The sequence below is a fragment of the Antechinus flavipes genome, chromosome 6 (genome assembly GCF_016432865.1).
Source record: "Antechinus flavipes isolate AdamAnt ecotype Samford, QLD, Australia chromosome 6, AdamAnt_v2, whole genome shotgun sequence".
NCBI lineage: Eukaryota > Metazoa > Chordata > Mammalia > Dasyuromorphia > Dasyuridae > Antechinus > Antechinus flavipes.
In genome coordinates, this window is record NC_067403.1 from 188,180,069 (window position 1) to 188,203,847 (window position 23,779).

Below are 23,779 nucleotides of genomic sequence, written 5' to 3' on the forward strand. Positions count from 1 at the left end.
TTGAGCTTCATCATGAAGGGAAGAAAGGTATTATCTGAGGCTACAGTGAAGAGGGAGTGCATTTCAGAAATGGGGGAAGGGGAGTTGCCAATTCGAAATCACAGAGATGGGAAAGGGACTATTATGTGTGGAACAAAGAGAAAGCCATAATTTCAGAGTAAGAGAATGGAAATGTTTAATTTGTTGAGTAATATATTTTCAGTCTGTACTTAGACTAATTGTCTTACTACTACTACTACCACTACCACTGCTAAAGTTTGTAGGATCCTCTTAACCCCACATCATTACAAAAGTGAACAGAGAGCTGAAAATGATATTTGGGATATGATTCTATTCAGTTAAAACTTGTTTTTAAGTCTTAGTACTTTTTTTTTTATTAACCTATTTCTGATATCCACTGATACCTAGCCTAACATTTGTTTTTTATAATTGTCATTGTATTTATGGTCTAATGAGTGCCCTAGTTCCTTAAAGTATATCTTATCCAGTCACTGCTTTTACTCTCCGAATTGAGATTTTGAACACTATTATAATTGAGGAAATTTCTGTTTAAAATGATTAATAGGCTTGTTTAAATTTGATTTTACAAAATATTGGGGGTGGTATTTTTGTTTTTATGTGTTGAAGAGACACCATGATGAAACATTAGACATCAGTAAAAATATTATTAGAGAATACTGCTGCTATGATTTTTATGTTATTCTCAGGCATCCAGAAAATATTAGATAAACAATATTTTCATTTAATTAAATTCCAAGAATAGCATTTAAATTAATGTGTTTTTAGAATCCTTTGTGGCTGTAGCTTCACATTTGTTAAGCATTTCATTCTAGAAGTATAAATACCTTGATCACAAAATACTTTTGATTATCCCTTTTACAGGAGAGAGTCTACTTTAGAACTAATCTGAAATTTTGTTTGATGTAGATTAGAAATACATTTTGACTCTTCTGTGGCCATTAGTTCCTGAGGTCATGCATTAGTATTACATTAGTATTGTTTATATTATTAGTTCTTTATGTTAATATTGTTATTGGTGTAATTATTGTGGCTGTTTTTGACCTTAACCTAATATATGTAAAAAATTTACCATACAGAAACTTTTTTTTTCCTTAATAGACACCTAAAAAAAAGGTGACTGTGTAGTAGAGATATACATAAAATCCATCTTTCCTTTTTTAAAATAACTTTTTATAATTATGTTTTCATTCATCATTGCATTAAAGTAGTAAGGAAATGATAGAATTTGTCATGTACTTCCCTAATGTTTCACAACTGAGTTTCAATGTGATTGTAACATTTTTAATCTGTGCAGATGGTTTGACAATTAATACACTGACATAAAGCTATTTAGTTTTATAAAGGAAATTAATTTTTTTTTTGCATATGCCAATTAATAAAAAAAGGAACAGAAACTTTAGAATCTCTGTTACTCTGGATTTAGGAGCCTTAGTGTATTTTTATCATGGTTTGTTTTTGTTTTGTTTTATTTTCTAAGGAAATATGATTTGTTGTTGTTTTTAAATGGCTATAAATGTGTTGAGGAGATTTGTAGTGTTGTGGGGCTTTGATGCATTCAGTCAGTACAATCTCAACTGCAAAGTGGACTATCTGAAGACTCTTTACATCTTCCATTTGGAAGATCTATAATCAGTATAGATTATCATACATCATCAAGACATCTGTAACATCAGTGAACATATTTGGTGAGCTTGTGCTTCCCTGTTTGATAATGATGATTAAAGGATCATCTATTAAATAAAGTTATCACTGTGGTTACCTCTATCAAGAAATCTTTTATGATCTTAACATTGGGAAAAGAAGCTGTTCTACTCAATCATGTGCTTTTTATTTCATTTTCTTTCTTTTTTTTTTTTTGTATTAAACAAATTATCACAATGGGATCTTATGTCTATAGATGGATGTAAAAAATGTGATCTCTTATAGGCAGTTGTGAATAAACATTGTGAAATGTCTATTCTTTCTCATATTTTCCACGGATAATCTTGATGCATGTTTAGATCATTTTTGCAATGTTATAGAGAAGATGGGCATATAGGTCATTGATCATAGATGCCTTTTTAATGTTATCACATTATCGTTTTTTTGGTATTGCTCCTTGGGTGCATTTAAAATTACCTAGTTTCTAGCTCAGATATTTCTTCCATGCATATTTGTTCAGTTTCAACTTACTCATCTTGATTTTACTTTCTTAACTGTTATTTTCCCTTTTTTATGTAGTGATTTAATTAAACATTAAGATCTTTCTCCATAGTATGTGGTAGGCAACTGTATTAAATCTTACTTAACAAGGACCAAGTTGAAACAGTCCCTGCTCTTAAAGAGCTTATGCAGTAAGTTAAGATTCCAGATGTGTCTGTACTGCTATTAATGAGTATAGATCTCTATAGAAATGCTTGTAATTATTTTTTCTATCTTGTATCCATTTGTTGTCCTTTCAGTTTTGGTATTAATATTCTTAAGGTGATCAAGTTTAGTTGGATTTCATACCAAGTTGCAGGCTTGTTTTCTTCTTTACTGCTTAAAAGGCATATTGAAGATGACCTTTTAGTTTAAATTCGAGTTGCCCTTGACCTCCTTTCTTTTGCCAAAGAGTTCAATTTTACCTGGCTGGAGCAGTTTCCTACATAATTGAGAAATTTCAACCCCCTAATTGAGAAATTTAAACATCTTTAAAATTGGTAATACATATAGAATCAATGACTTTTATGTTTCCCATTTCTCATAGTTAACAATTTATTTAAATAGGTCATGCTAAAGTTGCTATAATTGTACAAAGTTTAAACTTCCCATCGGAATTTTTCTTCTAATTGGCTGTTATTATTTATCTTTGCTTTAACTTATTGATGCATCCCCCATCAATAAACAATAATTCTCTACTTTAAGACAGTTATTTTATTTTTTGTGATATTCAGTGATTTTCATGTCTAGTGTTTTCCAAATTTCTTCTTGAAGAAAATTTATATGTTATACATACTTGGGACTTTTGAATAATTTACAAGTTTTCCATTTCTTAATCCTGATTCATGTTTTTCCTTGTAGTTTTTTTAAAAAAGTATTTAAACAAGATTTAGCCACTTCGTTGCTATACCAGCTACTAGATTACTTGTTTGCTTTTAGACCCTAACTGCTAATTAGCTCTTTCAGCCTTCAAAAGAATAAGTAACTCTTGATTGTGATTACATTACAATTTTATGAAAGATTTTTCCTTTTTAAATCAGTCATAACATTCTGAGCCACTGTGTGGTAATCAAATTGTATGAATGGCATTACTTTAGGTACTATGGAAGATAGAAATATTAAATGTGTTTCTTACTCTCAAGAAACTTAAAGTCTGATTTTGGAAGACAAAACTAATAATTCCATTCAATAGAGATTTATCAAGCATCTATTATATGCCAGGAACAGTGCTAAGCACAGGGACATACATGAAAAGGAGAATGCACATACCACTCTATGATAATAAGTGCAGTAGGAGTTTAGAGAAGATAAGTGTGAGTCAGAGTAATCAATGAAGATTCTTGAAAAAACTGACCTAAGAAGAGCAGATGCGATTTAGAAGGTGGAAGAGAGCAGAAAATGTATTCTTAGAAAGGAGAAAATCAATCAACAAGCATTTATTTGGTTCTTAATCTGTTCCTGGCAGTGTGATAGATTCTGGAGAGATAGCAAGACAAAAGTATAACAGTCACAGTATTGAGTATTACTAGGGCATGTTATTATGATCAAGAAATGAGAAGATGGAGGTATTTAGAAAGTGAGTTTAAATCATGAAGAGCCTTAGCCTGCCAAAGAGTTTTGATTTGATATAGTAAGTAACTATGGTAAATTTGTTACAGGAAGAGCAACATCATAAAAAAATGTTTTTAGGAAGATGACTCTTGACAGGACCAATTGGAGACTGGAAAGACACGAGGTAGGGAAATGAGTTGAGACTCATAATGCAGATGTGAGCCAATGAGGGAAAGGTGACAGTGAAGAAAGGGATAAATCCAAAACATTGCCCATTTAAGGGAAAAAGATGACAAAACTTGGTAAGATTTTTGGATCTAGGATGTGAATGATGAATTACTCTAATATTTTATTATTGGAAGCTGGGAAAATGGTTGCCCTATTCATAAACAACAGAATATGAACTCCTTTTAGGACAGAGACTTTTTTATCTTTTTGTGACCCTTTATACACCAGTGTTTGTTACCTATTAAGCACTTAATGAATTAATAGATATGAGAGAGGTATATTTGAGGGGAGGTATCAGTTTAGAATTGAGTAGACTAAATTATTTTGAGCAGAATATCCAGATGGAGCCATCTTAATGGAGAAATTTTGATGAAAGATATTAAAGAAGTGATTGCTGAAGAGTAGAGGTCACATTATTGACACTACTTATAAATTATAACCTATTTGGGCCACAGTTTTCTTACAAAATTAAGAGGTTGAGGGGCAGCTGGATGGTGCAGTCAGAAGGACCCAAGTTCAAATTTGACCCTAGGCAAGTCACTTAACCCCAATTGCCTCAGCTTAAAACAAACAAATAAATAAATCATGGGTTGGATCAGATGACTTCTGAGATCTTTTCTAGCTGTGGGTCTATGATTTTATGAATAAAAGAGTAAATTACCACTTTAACTTGAAATAAAACTTGTAAATCAACATACTTTTACTAGTATACTCATCATCATAATATACCTGTAATAAAGGTAGTGTAATTTCCATTTTACCTATGAAGAAATTGTTAGTAATGTGAATATTGTTAAGTGACTTCTCTAGATTACAGTCATGATCAAAAAAATATTTTACTTGAAAATTTTGAGAGATTTTCATTCAAACCTGCTGTTTATAAATGAATAACAAACAGGCCTAATGAGAGCTCACAGACTAGTTTGTGAAAGACCTGAGATTAGAATCCAGTTCTTAAGAATACTAATCAAATGCTTTTTTTCAATTTGCTATGATAGTTGCATTACATGGAACATGAAAGAAATTTCTAAGTCTCAAAGCAGCACTTTTTTTTTTTCACTTTAGTAATCACAAAGAGTAGATTTAAACCAATGAGACCAACTTCAAATTAGTATGATTTTTTTTTTACAAAATCCAATTATATTATCATTAATTATTATTCACATAAAAGAAATGTTTTCCAATTTGCTTTCAAGTTTTGTGTTATTTTTTACTATGTTCTAACACATATTTAATGGAATTGGTGTGGCATGAGCTTATAGGAAGAGTAACTAACAATGTACCAGTTCACAGATGCAGTCAGTAATGGTGTTCTTTAAAACTAATGAAAAAAAGAGAACCAAGGAAGTTGTTGAATGGTTTGAATGTGTCCAGATATAAACTTATCTGTGGCCCAAATGCAGATATTTAATCTAATAAATATTTTCCATCATTACAATCTTCAATACTTATAGCTGCTTATATTTTAAATGATATTTCATGTTTTCAAAGGTCTTTGTACATATATTAGGTGTCACACAGCCCTGTGAGGTAGTCAATTATTATCCTAATTTTACCAATGAAAAAACTGAGGCTAAGAAGTTAAGTAACTTCCCTAAGGTTATACAGAATCAGTGCCAGGTTGGGATTTAAATTTCAGCTTTATGATTGTAAGTCGAGGACTCTTTTTCACTTTATCACATCCTTTTTGAAGAAAATGAAGAAAAAGAAATTTTGTCCCAATTTCTTCAGTATTTTAAGATGAATAACTTAGTTTTTTTTCTTGAAAATTAACTTTAAAATTAAGGTGAAATATATATGTTTTATTACATTAACATTTCTAAACTCAAATTTTAAAATTTAGAATGGCAAAGACTCTAACGGTGATCCTTTATAAGAGAAAGATAGTGCACTTTCTATTTCACTTAACAGCATTTTGGAATAGAATTTATTTTGTTCTTAGCATTTGAATAGTTACTCATTCCCTACTCCTTGTCCATACCTCTTCTCTTTCTTTTTTCTTTCTTTTCTTCTTTTTTACTTGTTGAATAATGTATCTATTATGTGATATCTTTTTCTTCTTGTGTGCTTCTGTTAAGATATATTTTAATTACATTGCATTTGTAGTGGTGTTTCAAATTTAAAATGCTTTCTGATTTACAATGCTGCTTCAGTTATATTGATGTATTTAATACAGCATACTAGTCCAAAATATATCTTGTTTTGTTTGCAATCTAATCAATGAAATGTTAAATGTTACTTTGAAATGTAGCATTATTAAAGTGTCTTTTTTTAAAAAAATGTTTGCAGTCTTTATTTTTTTAAAAGAAATATCTATCTTTTCATTTACTTGGGAAAAGATAAATTTCAAGCTAGTGCAAGGCTAGATTTATGAAGCATAAAAGGGATTCTCACAGAAATGTTATTCAGACTCAAAGATCCATCTTAAATAAGCTACTTTCCTGGTAAGAAATAAAATAAAGGCTCCTAACTACTTGAAACCTGCAAAAGTAAGTCAAGGAAAGTTTTAAAAGGAGAGAGAAAAAAATAGATATATATTAGAAGGAAACAAATCATAATTTGTGAAGCATCAATATTTATTAAAACCAATTAAATTATTACATTTCCAAAATATTTCTTAGGTTTATCTGATATTCAGTCTCAGAGAAAAGATTAGAATCCCTAGTTTTAGACCTAATTTATCCTTTTGTGGGTATTTACAATTACTATAAGAATCATAGACTCCAAGTTAGTTGGAAATTAGGTTTTAGATCATAAATTATAGATTAGGCTCTAGGGAAATGTTAATTTTCTAATTTTTCTAATTTTTACTAGATTATTTCTTTTTTTCTTACGCACTTCTCAATAGCTCAAAAGCTAACTTAGAGAACAGGAATAGCTTATTTATGCTTAGAATTCATCCTAAAGAGTTAATTTAATGAAATAGAAAGTTACTGATGAAATATCTCAAATATAAAATCCATAAATGAAAAAAAAATATTTAAAAAAGTATATCTTTTAGTATTTTGCCAATAGCTCACTTTGAATATTTTAAGTTGAGCCGATCTCAACAAGTTAGGTAATTCTTTCTCTGGATTTTTATATGTGTGGATTGGCTGTTCAATTGAACTAGAATTTTTAAAATTTATAATTTTTTTTTCTGTCCCTCTTTCATTTCTAATCAACAAGATGGTCAAGCTTGTGGAACTGTGGAGATTTTTCAGTGAAGTAGGCTTCATTGAAAAATAGGCAAATACTAAAAATGCCGTGACATCATTATGTATTACCAAAGCCTATCTTGAAAAATTATATTAGAAGTTCATTTACTATTTGAAAGACAGCCCTGCCAGTGAGCTGCCAAATTTATTAGCTTAACAAATTCTTAAGTTATACTCATTAAACATTGGAAATCATATTTTTAAAAACTGTCAACAATATCTGTTCTTAATGTATTTGGAAGGAGTAGAAATTTCATTGAGACATTTTCTTGCATCATTTGGACAAGCATGTTTTAGAACATAATGGCTGGATTATGATATGTAATATTTTATGTAGTCGGCTTTAATTAACTTTGTGACCTTTATCCATTTTTACATATTCAGTAAGATTTTTGGATAAGTTTAATCATTGTTACAATTATACACTATAAAAATAAATATGCTTATGTTATTAAAATGTATACTCATGGAATCAAGCTCAGAGCTTATGGATTTAAAACATATTCCTTAAAGTATATAGTCTTCATCATACTTATCTTTTATCCTTGTTATCCTCCCTCCCAGTTTTAGAGAGAAGACTTTATAGCCTAGGTTTTCTTTCACACAATTAAAACTCCAATTTTAATTTTTAAAATTATTTTATATTTTATAGCTTTTAATGTTCAGTTTCTGTAACTTCATCATTTGTACAAAAATAATGTCTTTATAAAAGTATAAGCTTTCTAGTATATTGAATAGATGTAAAGCATCATTTCAGACAATAAAGTAATTTTAGTTTGGTTTTATTCCTTGCTGTAGTGAAGAAGAATATTTTCTCTTCTTTTTTGGATAAATATATGAAACTTTGAAAAAATGATTTAAGTATATACTTTTATCTTCCCCAGAAAATAACACGTCTCCTCCTCTCCTTCCCCCCCATTCTTGTATGGTAGAAACATGCCCTATCACATAAACTAGCCTTTCCCATTTCTGGTAATATAAAGTATAGTTTTTGTGTTTAGAATATCTAGGTGAACTATAAATTAAGAATTTTGGCCCATAATGGAGCCCTACATTTAGCAAAAATTAGTCTCAAAATTTCAATCTGTAGAAAATGATCTAATTTTACACAGATTTTTATGATCATAATTACCTTAATCTACAAGCAAAATTTAGGAATAAAATAGTAGTTACTATGTGCTTGAACTAATTTTTCTAGTACTTAGTTGAAAAAATTAACACAATGACCATTCATACATAGACTTTTAAGACTGTAGGAATTTGGCCACTATATTGTTAATTGAGAAGAAATTTATACAGATAGAATCAGAACTATGCCTCATATACTTGAATTTGGACAGAACAGATCTAGATCTCATTTGTTTTGCTTCTGTAGGAAAGTGTTATTTCTATCCATAATTTGACAGCTATTTTTTTTCTGTCAGCTGTCTGACAGCTTAATAATTCAGCTAAGTAGTCAATATAAAAAGTCTTTATGTTTTCTTTTTCTTTCTTATCTCTTAAATATATGACATATTATATATTTAATAATTATTGGCTGATTGTTTAGGGGAAACAATCTCTTAAACTATAACAATAATTATCCTACATTTAGAAATCCTTTCATTCTATAGGAGCCATTTTAGATGTCTTCCTAAGTATTAGGGCTACTTATTAAAAATATCCTTTTGTGAAGTTACTTGTACGGTAGAAATTAAGAGAAAATATATGGCATGAAAAACTAAGTATACAATTAAGTACATACCTTCAGTGCTTATGGTTTTAGAGCCATTAAAGATCGATTCCAAGCATAATTGAAAAATTTCAATTTTCCATTTAAAAATAATTTTCTTTATATCTATATCTATCTATTTTTTTTTGTTGAGACAATTAGAGTTAATTGACTTGCCCAGGGTCACACAGCTAGGAAGTATTATATGTCTGAGACCAGATTTGAACTCAGGTCCTCCTGACTTGAAGTCTGGTGCTCTATCCACTGTGCCACCTAGCTGCCCCCCCCCTTTTGTATATTCTTGATAACTTGCTTTTAAAAATTGAATTCCATGAGATCTTATTTTATGCATAGATATGAATTAGACCTTGAACATTAGTCTCAGCTATCATGCTTGTTCACACATAACTTTGAAAATTTGTAGTAGTTAGGTAGAGACAAGGTATTTGTAATTAGTATGCTTTTGCATATTTTGATGACTCAGAGAAGGAAGACAACCTTTTAATTCTAATCCAATATTACTAATTTAGAGGTACCTTACAAGAGAGGTTATCCTGCCAAGGGATTTGGTGTATTTCTAGATTGTCATTGGAAAGTTACATATTGACAATTCCTTGTGATTTGGTGGCTTGGCTGGGTTTTTTTGCATATTTAAAATCATTAGACTTGGCCCTTGAACACTTTATTAAGTGATAGAATTCCAGAATAGGTTAAGCAGTGTCTCTTCTGGACATACATTGGTTCTGCTACCAGTCCATCTGCTAAAGAGGATGAACAACACCTTCTGTTCCATTTCATTCACTGAGATGCAGAAACTCAACAGGTAAGAATTCTTATTTATGAAAGCCTAACCATCTGTCTTGGTATTTGCATTCTCAGATTTAGCAATTAAATGTCATTTAGGAGTTAGGGAAAGATCCTAATTTATTTTAGCTTAATCAACTTTTTTAGGCATCTATTTTCTTTATTCTCTTCTTTACTCTTCTTTCTTCTCTGCTTTGTTATATCATTAACTTATTTCTATCTTTGCTAGTCTTTCTCTTTATGTAAAATTTCTCTGGTCACCAAAAGGTGAACTTTTGTGACACCATTTGCAGAAATTGCAAATCCTTAAAATTTAAGCTCTTTGTGAAGTTTGTTTTTAGTAAAGGTGGGGGAGCAGTTAAAAACAGAACAGGAGTAAAATGAGGAAAGATCCTTAATTCAATAGAGGGGAATGGCATAGTTAAATCAGAACTTCTATAGGAAAAAGTGCAAGATGGTTAGAATAGGATGGGACTAGATAGAAAAATAAAGAAAAAGGCTTAGGAATCATTTTAAATTCAGTTCAACAGATAGTAATTGAGGGCTTACTATAAAAAGCACCAAGAATGAGTAGAAAATATATACCATTGTGGGAGAGAATAAACACAGTTATTGGAATGTACTAAAAAAAAAAAAGTGTGATGTGCAAGAATTTAAATAATTCTGCCACTTTAATTTGCATTCTGTTAATATTGTTGTGACCAAATTTACCACTTTAAAGTATTGTACACAGCTCTTTAATTATTTGTTAAAGCTTGGTTCAATTCTAAACTGGTTAGCCATAAATATAATTCCTAATGCTTCCTCCAGTCTTCTAGTTACCTGAATTTACTTATATGTGTACATATTATTCCTTCTCTTATACTTCCTCACCCACAGTCTAGCCAGTCAACTATATTAATAGTTAGAACAATATATGTGGATGGGACCGAAATTCATTTTTAAAAATATTACATGTGGATTTTATCTCACTTTTGCAGAAATGTACTCACATAAAATAGAGTACCTATGGTTCTTGAAGGTAGGGACTATTTCACTTTTTGTCTTTGTATCTATAGTGTCTGACATCTAGGCCAAGCATAGCAAATGCTTGTTGATTAACTAAAATTATTTTTCTATCAACTTTTGGTAACTGACTTATAAACTATATAACATTAAACCAATGGCCAGCTCTATTTTGTAGTTTTTTTATTCTTCACCCTGAATTAGGCATCCACTTTCCTGAAAGCACAGAACTGGACTTCATTTAACTATTCAGTTTTCTTCCAATTCTTTGAGTATTCATGATTCTCCCCCCACCCCCTATTTCCTCTATTTCCAGGATAATTTTCCCTTTAATTCCTCTAATTCTGGATTTTTTTTCCTTCTCGAATTATTAGCTGAGAGAGGCTTTAAAATTTTAAAATAATGGTTACCCAAAAGATTGCAAAGAGTTACAAGAAATAGAGCACAAAAGTATATATAATTAAGTTTCTAAAGGAATGGAATGGCAATAAATGTTAGAAGACTAGATCAGAGCAGGGAGATGTCCACATAGGCTGGAGTATTCAAAGAAAAGATTCTTAGGGAAGTTTAGGTCTCTATCTGGGTCATTTAGGTGTTAATGGTTTGTCTTGTTCTAGCCCCTAAAGCAGTTAACTGTCTTCAAAAGCAGTTTCTTTAACTCCTTGGTTCTTTTACTTGCTATCTAATTGTTGTTTTTGCATCCTGATAGTCTAACTTTGTCACTTGTGTTCTTTAATGTTTAAATTTCTTTTGCATTACTAATATTCTAAACATCACAATTTGGCTGAAATTCTAGTTTCATTGACTAATAATTCAAGAAATGACTAGGTTTCTTATACTTCTGATAGCTTGTGCTCCTCCAAATACCATTGGTTGATAGAATCATATTTGTAGTTTTCTATAAACTAAGAATATAATTTTTCAGAAATTCCGGTAGTTTTAGGAAAAAATGTTTTTATCAGTCTCTCCAAATGTTTCTTAGTCCCACTATGAATCTTAACTGTTGCTTCATACCTACTCATGTCTTCTTGCCTTTTCTTACAGTGTCAATTTGTTACATCAGATTATTTTGTTATCATTAATTGAGGTTTATAAAAACCAAGCAGAACAAAAAGTTGTTGGAAAGCACATATAACATTTTAAAGAGATTCACTTAATTTGGCACAACTTAATATTCATCGAAGCTATATTTTTAAGGATTGTTTTAAGTAAAGTTGCCAAAAAAAATTACCCTCACTTGCATTCTGAGTTTCAGAAGAGAACTTCACAGTACTTTAAAATTTCTAGTGAATTAGTTATCATCAGGTTTTTTTTGTGTGTTTATGTTCAAATCTAAATATAGTCTTAAAGAATCGATGCAGAAAAGTTGGTTTCTGATGACACTCACTACTACAACTATCTTAAAAAGAAATTTTATTTTAGACTAGAAAAACCGTTATTTGTAGTTGCACAACTCAAACACCTGACCTCTGTTCTAAACTATTCCCTAAGCATGAACATAGCATCAAATAGTTGTGAAACTGGGAACAATTGCTTTATTTATTTTATTCTTTTTATTTATTTAGTTTTGCTGAGGCAGTTGGGGTTAAGTGACTTGCCCAGAGTCACACAACTAGGAAGTGTTAAGTTCCTGAGACCAGATTTGAACTCAGGTCCTCCTAATTTCAGGGCTGGTGCTCTATTCACTATACCACTTAGCTGCCTTGACAATTGCTTGTTTTAGCTGAACTATCTTTTTCCTCTTCATCCTTTCATTTGTCCTATAGGTAATAAGTATGTGTAGTATACTTGTAGTGTGTGTTAACCCATATATTTATAGTGTTCTATGCCACAAAATAAAATGTTAAATTTATGTTCTATTTTTAGTGATTACTATATGAACAAAGAATGGTCACAACATAGTATAGATTAAATTATTTTATTTTAATATTTCTCACAAATATTCTTAGAATATTGTTAGAAAATGAGCAAGTGATTTTACTTTTAGAATTTATTTCTATGTCATTATGTGACTGTTTAAATATTATTAAATAACCAGTTTTGCTGATCTGATTTTAAGTATGGCTAATGAATTAGATAACATGATCTTCTTATATGTACAACTGGATCACTCTACTAAGGCAAATCTTAGTAGAAGGGTGTTAGGGAAATCAAACATTAGTTCCTAGGAGCATATAGTTAAAGGCTTGCTTTAATCAAAATGATAGAAATCATTCTAATTTGGAGTTAAAATTTCAAGAAAACACTTCCATAGCATTTTCTCATTGTTGGGAATCATATATAATTACTCTATATCAAGATTTCATTTCTTGCCCCACACTTTTCTACAAGAATGGTGGAAATTCCCAGCAGCTTTGGGGAGCTCTTAGTGCTCTTTGAGGATTGGGGAGGATACATATCTCTCATAAAGTCCCTTGCTTATCTTCATTAAAGAAAGAATTGGGCATTGCTGATGTGTACTTGACTATGAGAAAATGACTGAGATTCTTTTCTGTAGTTTCTTCTTCTGAAATTGGGATAGAGAGCAGATCACAGGATATCTCTGGGTTAAGTTTTGACAAGGGCTAATTTTAGAAAAGTTAAACTAAGAGAGATAAAGTAATATGGTTAGGAGGGGGAAAAAAACTCTTAGGAGCCAGAGGATCTGAGTCCAAAAGCTGACCCATTTTTTCTCTATGTAAACTTGAACAAAAATCACTCACACCTCTCTTAACTTTCTGCCTCAGTTTCCTTAGCTGTAAAATGAGGAAATTTGTCTAGATCAGGGCTTTGTAAACTTTTCCCACTTGTAACCTCCTTTTGTCTTGAGATTTTTTTTTCTGCAGCCTCAGGCATACAGATATATAAAATAGATATATTCATGAAACATTTATTGAATATTATAATTTTGTGACCCTTCCACATTCAGTTACAAGATCCCCATATAGGGTTGTGACTCACAGTTTTAAGCAGTTTTGCTCTAGATAAGGTTCTTTCTACCACTAAATCTGTGGTATAAATATTTAGAACTTAGCATATTTCAGTGCTTTAGATAGGAAGGAATCAAGAATTTATTAAATGCTTTCTGTGTAGCAGGCATTGTGCTAAATGCTTTAAAATATTATCTCATTTCATCCTTACAATAACTCCGAGGTGGTAGTTATTACTAATTATCTTCATTTTGTAGTTGAAGAAGCAAAACTGAAACAGGTTAAATGATTTGCCCAGAGTCACACTGCTAGTGTTTTGAGTTGCATTTGAACTCTTTCTGACTACAGGCATAATGTTCGATCCCCTGAATTCTGTGCTCTGTCTACTGTCAACTGCCCCTGTACCACCTATTTGCCTTTAAAGGTAAAAGAAGATTGTTAAAAACAATCTAGTTTTGTTGCTGGTAATTTTCTTACTATAGAACAGATTTTTTCTTTGCTTTTATAACATTTGAATTACATGTTCCTTCCTACGAAATTTAAATGTGAGACTACATGAACAATAATAAATTACTCAAATGTTATAATCACTGTCACATAGGCTTTACATAGCATTTGCCTATACTTAAACTATGTAAAAATTTAAGCCAAAGTATATTTTCTCAAGGACAAATAGGATAGTGTAGTGAATGTAGTATTAGGAAGACTAATCTTCCTGAGTTCAAATCTGTCCTCAGATATCTAACTAACTTTATAACCTTGGGCAAATCATTTAACCCTGTTTGCCTTGGTTTCCTCATCTGTAAAGTGAGGGGGAGAAGGAAAGGGCAAATCACTCCATTGTTTTTGCCCAGAAAATTCTAAATAGGGTCAAAAAAGAATTGGATGCAACTGAAATTAGTGAATTACAAATATTTCCCCAAAGTTCCATCATGATGTTACAGCTGTATTCCTTCAGGCAAGGACAGATACTAACTGATCCAAAAACATAATAAAAATTTCTGTAGTTCCTTGCACAAAAACCTGGAAACAGCTAAATATACAAATTGATAAGATTGATTTACTACTCTAGAGAAGTTGAATTACAGTGACACTTCCTGTTATTAGGGGAACTTATAGTCTTAGGAGATGATTTATATACCTACTTAAGGATACAGCCAATCAGTAGTTGAACAAATTTTCTACATAACATTTAAGTTATAATTTGTGAATTATTTCAGACTTATAGCATGAAGTGGAAAGTATTACCATATTTTGATGGAGTTTAGAGTTAGGTAAACATTAAAAAATGCCCAAGAAAAGCATTATTATTCATTTGGATCCTACTAATTTCAAATCTAAGGCTTTAATTATAGGAAAATTGCTAACCTGCTTTGGTTCAGAGAGAATTTCCTCAATGGACTTCCATATACTAATGAAATTATATATCAGGCCCCTACCCACCCATCCCTCAAAAAGAAATTAGCATTAATTCATCTAGATTGGACTCTAAATTATCTTTTGTAATATTTGTGAAGCACAGATTTGATAAGCAAATTAAAAAGCATAAATAAGATGTAGCAGAGAATGTCTTACCTAAGTGGGACAATGAACTGTTTGCTAGGTGTCCTATAATAACTGACATTTAAATAGTAATTTAAGGTTTATAAAGTAAACATTTTGTATATTATATCACTTGATTTTATTACTAAGGGCACTTAGTTGACTAATAATGTACTGGGTCTGAAATCAAGAAGATCTCAGTTCAGATTTAGCATTACATATATTGACTAAATATGTGATTCTGAACAAGTCAATCAATTTCTGTTTTTACTTCAATTTCCTTCTCTGCAAAATGGTGATAATAATATCACCTACCTCCTTTGGTTGTTGTGAGGATAAAATGAGATAATTGTAAAGCACTTAGCATAGTACTTGGCACATAGTAACTGCTATATAAAAGCCATTATTTTCATTGGGCATTTTCATCCTCATCACCATCAATAATTAATATTGTTATTCATAAAAATATTATCTTTCTGCTGCTGCTATTAGTTATTACAGGTATTATCCTCAGTTTAATAATGAGAAAACTAATGGTCACAGAAATTGTAACTTAGAATCAACACAACCGTGAATGATAGGAAGGATCTGACTCTAAGTCTACTAGATACCATGTATCATACCTCTCAAGAATGAAGGATGAATCAGTTTAGAGATAATTATATCAGCCTGAAACAAACAAACCAAAGGCTAGTTTTTGGTTATAGACTAACATATTTAAAACAAATCCACAGTAAACCAGAGAGTAATATTCTAATTGTAACATATAATCCTTGGAGCACTATCTCTTATATATAGTTTCTTCTATAGTTTCTGGAATATTGTTTTAATTTTCTTGGAGCTATGGTGGATATTAATTTAAAGAACCATACTCTATCACTCCTAACCCAAGCTAAAACTAGTAGAGCAAGTATTCTGTTAATTTGGCCTAAAGTTGAATAGGAAGATTGTTTGATGGGAATTGGGGATTGGACAAAGTTCCCTAAAATTACTTAAGTCATTGGCCTCTTCTTATCACATCCCAGAAGTATTTTTAATTCAAAGTTCCTGCTGAAAAGCTGGTCTTAGAATTGGACTGATAGGCAGTAGAATGGAATGGAGTATATACTGAGTTACTTATCTTTTAGGGTATTTTTAAAAGTTCAGACTGGCCTATAATGCTGTGTATATAAAGGAAAAATACACAAGTTCTGTATTCATGGCACAGATATTTACATTCAATCACAAAATTATAATGAAACTTGGTATCAAAGTCCATTTGTATGTTATAAAATGAATTCATCCCCAGAAGTAAAGTAGAGCATAGACACAACTACTTTGGGTTCACTATAGTTCTCTATATTTCAGTATTAAAAGAGAATTTAAGATCTCAAAGCAGGGGAAAGATCCCAAACTTATGGTTTGATACCTTTAAAAAAAAATCCCTATCCCCCAGTTTAATTAAATTCTCTTGATGTCCCAATAGTTTAGCATTTGTGAAAAATGTCCAAACATAGTTTCAGCTAATTAGATTGTGGGAGCATTTTTTAATATTTTAGGCAAATATAAATGTATCTCAAAAGTATTTTGAGTTAGAGAAATGTATTAGTTTGGTGTGTCACCTAATCCAGTTTCAAATTAAATTGAGGAAAATGAATTGTAATAGTAAAAGTTTACATTTATAGTCTGAATTTTGACATATTACCTAATCTATAGCAATCTTGTGAAGTAAATAGGTCAGCTATTATGCCTACTGTACAGGTGAAAAAACTGAGGTGCAGAAAAGTTACTTGCCTAGTTAGTATGGGAACCAAATACAGATAATTTGATTCTTAGCTCATAATACTTCCTCCTCCAGCCTTGGATACCCTCCATTTACCAAGGGGGGTTATCCAGCCTTGGATAACCTCAAAGTAGGCCTTTAGGAGATAGAGGTTGTAATATTAAGGATTTAATATATAAATATAGCTTTTAAACATCTAAGGTTTAGATACATAAAGATATTTATCCCTTTAAGTACTTAGGTACATGAAAAATGACAATAAAGAAGTGATTTTAATGGCAAGATTACAATCTCAATAGGTTCTAATTTCCTCTTCAGTTATAAATTATAATAAAACATTTAATACTTTAATGATTTGCTGGATGAAACTTGGTTTCAGTAGTAGTACAGAGAAAGTTTGGTTATTTTCTAGGCAGATTTTTGACTTTTCTAGTTGGATGAAAGGTTCATCCTCATGGAGGCCAGCCATTTACCACCATCAATTTCTATATTAATAGAATAGTAGACCATATCACTAGAGGCAGAATTAATCATGAACTAATATCATTGTGAAGTTCTTAGGTTATTCACAACTAAAAGGTAATTTCAGATCTAGATGAGTGTGGATCTCTTGACTTAACCAAAACCCAAACACATTATCTGATTTTGGAAGAATTTGTTTGCCTATCAAGAACAGTCTGCTCAGAGGTTTGTTCATTCTTTGGATTTGTGGTTAGCCTTCATTAGTGGCTCTGTAAGAAGAAGCCAGGCTTAGTGATGGTATTTGAGTAGAATATCTGTTATTTGTATCCAGTGGGAGTATTCACTATCAGTATATAGGCACCTGTTAGATTCGGATGAAAAATTCTAATCCACCATACTTGTTGTTTTCATGTTTCATAGTTTTTATGACCCAGATTGTGAAACAAGTTGGAAAAAATACAATATTGAGATAGTAGGAAAGTTCTTAGAAGTAAATTCTAGGAAAGAACTTTTTGATTTGTACTTTGTTTTGTATAAATGCTTTGCTTCCTTTTTTTTTTTTCTCTTTGAAATCACTTATCTCAGGAAAAGTATAAATCTCTTTTCCTTGGTGCTAGGGGATTAAAAAAAAACCTTAAGACTTGAGTGATATTATTAAATAATGTTTTTTTAGGTTTTCATATACAGTGACTATGATTTTCCACAGGTTTAGATTTTTAATGCATTTATTTATTAGATAAATCTTTAAATACCTAAACTTTGCAAAATGGATCTAATGTTGAAGGGAACTCTCTGTAGAGAGCAAAGACTTTAAAGTTGACTCAAGGATAGGTTTTTTTTTTTTTCTATTAGTGTTTACTTGAGCTGTGTCATCAATTTCTAGTGAATAGAATTTGTTTTAATGCTTTGCATTTAATAAACAATAAATACTTTTCTGCTCTTACTTCCAGTTTGGATATCTACCCTTCCAAGATTTGAAGAGGCAATAATTGATTTCTTTTCTTTGTATCATTTTATCTTTTAATGATTTGCTTATTTTTCTATAACAGTAGGAGTAAAGCCTCTTAAGAGGCCTTGATTAAAGCAATAAAAGAGATATGAAGGACTGATGGAAATGTAAGGAAGAATGCTTAATTGCTCTTTTAACATCAGGTTTATTCTTATTTAAGTCTTTAGCAGTTGGCCAAAGAGATTATTCAATTCCAATTATCTTTGTCTGAAATTAGAACTCTATTTTCCACTTTATAGTATATATTCTGAAATATTTATTTTAAAGTCGTAAAAGTGATATTAAATGTTACTTCTGACTTGGTTTTAAAAACTTTTTTTCTGAAATATTATAATGTTTGATTGCCTATATTAGTGATTTATGAAAAAGACTTTACTCTGACAGCCAACTGGAAATATTTATGGGATATGTATAAACTTTTCTTTAAGGTATCTAGATATGTTTTAAATTCAGGGAAGAGAGAATATAGTAGCTGAAAACTATTTTTAAATGAAACAAAATAATATATATGACATCTTCGTAACAAAACTGATTTCTTTTTTTGCTGTTGATCTTTGAATAATTTAGTTATTTTTTTTTTTTAAATTTCAGATTTACTATACTATTGCAAAGGACTTTTGAAATTCTGTGCATTTGCCTCTATCAAAGAATTTTAGCTTTAATTGTTTATAGAATATTCTTTCTCACCTGATGCTTTCACTAACAATCATTAATGCTGCTTTGTCATTGAGCATGTACTATTTAAAAGCTAAGGCAATGTGGTACGAAGCTTACAGCTTATGTTCTTTCTACTTTCTACTCAGGATACATATTGCTATTTTAATTGTCCATCTTCTACTAAACTTTATCATAAATATTATCATTTAATAAATACCATATTTAGCTTGACCTCAGTTTTTACTAAAAAGGTATCAATTAGGGGAAACAAAGGAAATCTTGTCAAACCTTGAGAAAGCTTGCCTCAGGAAATGAAAACAGTTACTTTTAGCAGCCAAGTTGATACAACTCTTCTTCTTATGTACTTAGCATATTCTGAAATGTGCTCTCCTTAATTTTATAAAGTAATCTTGATACCTGTTATTTGCTGAAAGGATAAATAAATAGAATCTGCCAGGCAACAAGTCCTTTATGTCTGTCAAGCTTGAGTACTATTTCTATGAGGTTGTTTGCTAATTACTACTTAGTTTTGGATTCATACCTTTTCAAATTAAAAGCTGATGTTTTAGTGTTTGTTTATTTAAGTCAGCATTGCAGATAAAAGCCAGTATTTTACTAGTTTAGCATTATGATTTTTAACAAACATTCATTTCAGCAGTATGCCTTTATGAAATACCTAATGTATATAGATCACTGTCCTTGTGCTTGGGAAGAGGTAAAAATAAATCATTCCTTATTTCCTAGGAGAGTATAATATAAGGTAGAAGAGATACTACTTAAGCAATTATAGTAGCTAACTATAAAGTTCATATGAGACTTTAGAAGCAAAGTCCTCTGAGTGTACTGAGAAAGAAGAGGAGAAAAGAAACAAGCATTTTTAAAGCACCTGTTATCTCTGATGGGTACTGTACTAAGCATTTTACAGGTATCTGATTTGATTTTCATAACAACCCTGGAAAGGAGGTGCTATTTTGATACCCAATTACAGTTGGGAAAATGAGGCTGACAAAAAGTCATGTGATTTATCCAGGGTTACAAAGTTAGTAAGTGTCTGAGACTGAATTTCAAGTCATATCTTCCTCACGCCAGGTTCAATGCTCTCTCCACTGATGCACCTAGTTGCCTTCAAAAGAAGGGGGATAATCTCTGTTGTATGAAATTAGAAAAGGTTTCATTGTTAACATTGCTGATTTCTCCAGCTGGAATGTTCCTTTTCTTCATTTTTTGCCTCAGAATCTTTATCTTCCTTAAAGGTTCAAGTCTGCTGGCAGACTTTATCTCATAAGCCTCCTTGTTAGTATTTTCTCTTTCCCCTCACATTACCGTTTATATGCTTTTCAGTGTGCACATATTATTTATTTCCCCATTCTCCCTAGATTAAACTCTCTTGAGTTCAGCAATTGTTTCATTTGTATTTTTATATCCTCAGATTCTAGAACAATGCATAGAGTAGGCATTTAATAAATGTTTATTGAATTAATTATTAAGCACACACCCCACCTTAAGTTATTTTGGGCATGTGACCTTCAGCAAATCTGAATATATTATTTTTCTCAAGGGTTTTTTTTTTTTAATTAAGTTTAATGAAAAAAGGATTAGAGATTTTTTTACTTTCAAAGCTGCTTTAGTAAAATGAATTTGTTCATTTGAATTTTAAAAATTATTTTCAAATGTTTGTTTTGTTAGTCTTGTATTCACATTTGTATTTTTTTTCTTCATTTTTATAGGTTCTGCCGGAGACTCACATTTGGCCTCAATGTGAAATTAAGGTAGAAAAACACATCTACATGTGTTGCTATTAGGATAAGTATATTCACTGGTCATGCCTGAAGAGGGAAGTTCAGTTCTAGACAGCTGACTGCTAGCAAATATAAATGATTATCCTAGAAGTCAAGCCTCTCTCCTGTTTACTGGAGTGAAAATCCCCTCCAGATACCAACGGAATATCAACTACAGAAAATGCTTCACGTTTTAAGGATGCCAGCCACCTAGATTCATGCACCCTCTCTGTACAGTTGTTGTGGATGGTTTGCCATCTGAAAGCTCCTCAAGCTCTTATCCAGGCCCTGTATCTGTTTCTGAAATGTCTCTGCTTCATGCTTTGGGCCCAGTGCAGACCTGGCTGGGACAAGAGCTAGAGAAGTGTGGCATTGATGCCATGATTTATACTCGGTATGTCCTCAGTCTTCTGCTGCATGATAGCTATGACTACGATCTACAGGAACAGGTATTTACATATTTTAGCTGTTTTGTGCAAATAAACTGTTATTTTCTCTACATATGTATTTATTGTTGGGAGGTCACATTTGGGATGGTGGAAAGAATACTTCCTTGAAATTGAGTGGATCTGGGTTCAAATCTGTACTCTACAATTTAAAACCTGTGTCACCTGGGCTTCACTTTCCTGGATCTCATTTCTCTCATCTATAAAATGACAGGGTAGAGCCAGATGCATGCTAAAATCCCTTTCAGCTCAAATCTATAATGCTGTGATCTTTTGAATTTCTTGTTCTAAAATATTTCCTAGTATTTAGGAAAACTGTATTCTTACATTTTGATTATAGCATATCCTTGATACATAAACAACTTCAAGTAACACAAATTACTCAGTGTTAAATAACACCAACATGTTAAAATAAGTGCTTCTTAATTGAAATTAAATTTTTAAGTTTTTGTAAAAGGTTCAAGGTAAATTACTTTTAAATCAGCATGTATTATGGATCAGTATACTCTCAGATTTGGTCAAGCAATGTACTTTGCCAAATATAATAATGATAAATTGATCATTTAAATAAATTTCTTTTATTTAAAAATAGGTTCCCCCAACTGGGATTAATTTATGTGCTAAGCTTAAAATAAAGAAAAAATTTACCAATTCCAATTGCTCAAACAAAATTTCATATTTTTTCCTACCAAAAAAGCAGTGAAAGATCCAATTACTTCATAGCCAGGAGTGAAACAAAGTTCCAACAATGAACTAATGTATTCTGAATAACTGTTATAGAAGAAATTAAAATAAGATATATATTTTCATAGAATCTTATGGAAGGTAAGAAGATCTAAAGGACTTTGGGGGTTTTATCTGTGATTTGTTTTCCTTTGACAGTAATACTAGCATTAGCCCCACAAAAAATGAAACAAATCTTAAAACAGTGTTTCTAAAGTATTAGTGAAGTTTTCAACTTAAGTGATTAAAGCACGAAGGCTTAATATACTTCTAATATGGCTTCTATATTTTGTGACTCCAGAGAATATAGGTAGGACCAATGAGTGAAAATTACAGGGAAACAGATTTTGATGTAATAGAAGGAAGGACTTATCCCTGTCTTATTTTGCCTTTATTTCTTGTAAGATTCAAACAATTAATTAGGACGAAAAGACAAGGAAAAGTTGTGTTTAGATTATATACTTAACTAAATATATATATTTTTTAAATTGGCCAGCAGTATTACCTAAGGTAGAATTGACTACCTCCTGAAATGTAGTAAGTTTCTGATTATTGGATGAGTTTAAGCAGAGTCCAGAAGATTGTCTGTCAGGGATATTTTAGGTGAGATTTGGGGGTTGTTTATTATTATTATTATTATTTTTATATCTGTCCTGCAGAGTGCATTAACGTACTCCTGATGCTTCATTTCTGGCTAGGCTTTAGCTCCTTCTTCACTTAGATTTAGACTCAAAAGCCATCAATCTAGTCCATGGGATCCATAGACTTCTGAGGAGTCTATGAACTTAAAAGGGGAAAAAAATTACATCTTTATTTTCACTAATTTCTAAATCAAATTTAGCATTTCCTGCAATTATTTAAGATTAATTCAGATTATTCTGAAAAGAGCTGTCTTAAAGATTTCACCAGGCTGCCACTGGTTCGGGCCAGTGGTGCCATTTCACCAAAAATGGTTAACCTCTGGAGTAGTTCAATCTATTCATTTTACGAATGATAAAACTTAAACCAGGACAGTTTAGGTAATTTTACTAAAGTCACATAAGTACAAGAATCTTTATTTTATCTGCCTACTTTTGTTGGTGAGAAGTTGATCTGAACTTGAGATTTTGGAAGGAGGGATAAACATACATCTGGAGGCATTATTTTAAGAAAATGTCTTTTAAGAATGTGTGGTCTAACTACCAACTTTTCTTATTATTAAGAAGACTATTTCTGATATAATTTCTTTTTATAACATTATATAGTATTCTAAAACTATATAAGGAAGTTTTATTTCCTAGATCAAAAAGAAAAAAAAAATAGAACTCATGATACTTCTAATATAAATACCCTGTGGTTAAGATTTTAAAGGACTGTCATTTATCATTATTTCCATAATGATTTAAAATATTGGATGAACATACTTGTTGATTGTTCCCTTTTGCTCTTGAATATCTTTATTTTATACATACATTCCATATGAACTGTGTCTCTTACTTGCTTTTGTTTGTATGCCAGTTTGTATGATGTAATCATAGTCTTGTCTGATTTTTCCCCCTATTTACTAGCCTTTCAACTTTGATTTTGCTTTTGTTTTTGACTTAAAGATTATGATGCATTTTGTAGCACTTAAATGTTTTCTCATAGAACATTGATAGGTAATTAGTATTACAACATGCCAAATGCTAGCATTTCTCAGTCTTTTCTACAGGATTAAACTCAGAACAAAACAGAGTGGAAATTCATTTAACATATACCATCCATTCACCTATCTACCTCATGCTTAGCGTTTATATATATACTCTTATACACAC

The 23,779-nt window shown here is 31.0% G+C and overlaps 1 protein-coding gene across 3 annotated transcripts in view; it reads left to right on the forward strand.

The window, feature by feature from the left end:
- The window catches only part of KIAA0232 (KIAA0232 ortholog), a 101,920-nt gene that overhangs the window by 15,220 nt on the left and 62,921 nt on the right, over positions 1-23,779 (forward strand). For 2 of the 3 annotated variants that reach the window (XM_051965554.1, XM_051965555.1), the window contains exon 2: positions 20,767-21,266. The exons of the other annotated variant lie outside the window; for it this stretch is intronic. In XM_051965554.1, coding sequence (XP_051821514.1) covers positions 21,036-21,266 — 231 coding nt within the window. In that variant the 5' untranslated portion in view covers positions 20,767-21,035. The remainder of the gene's footprint in view (positions 1-20,766; positions 21,267-23,779) is intronic. 3 annotated transcript variants of the gene reach the window in all.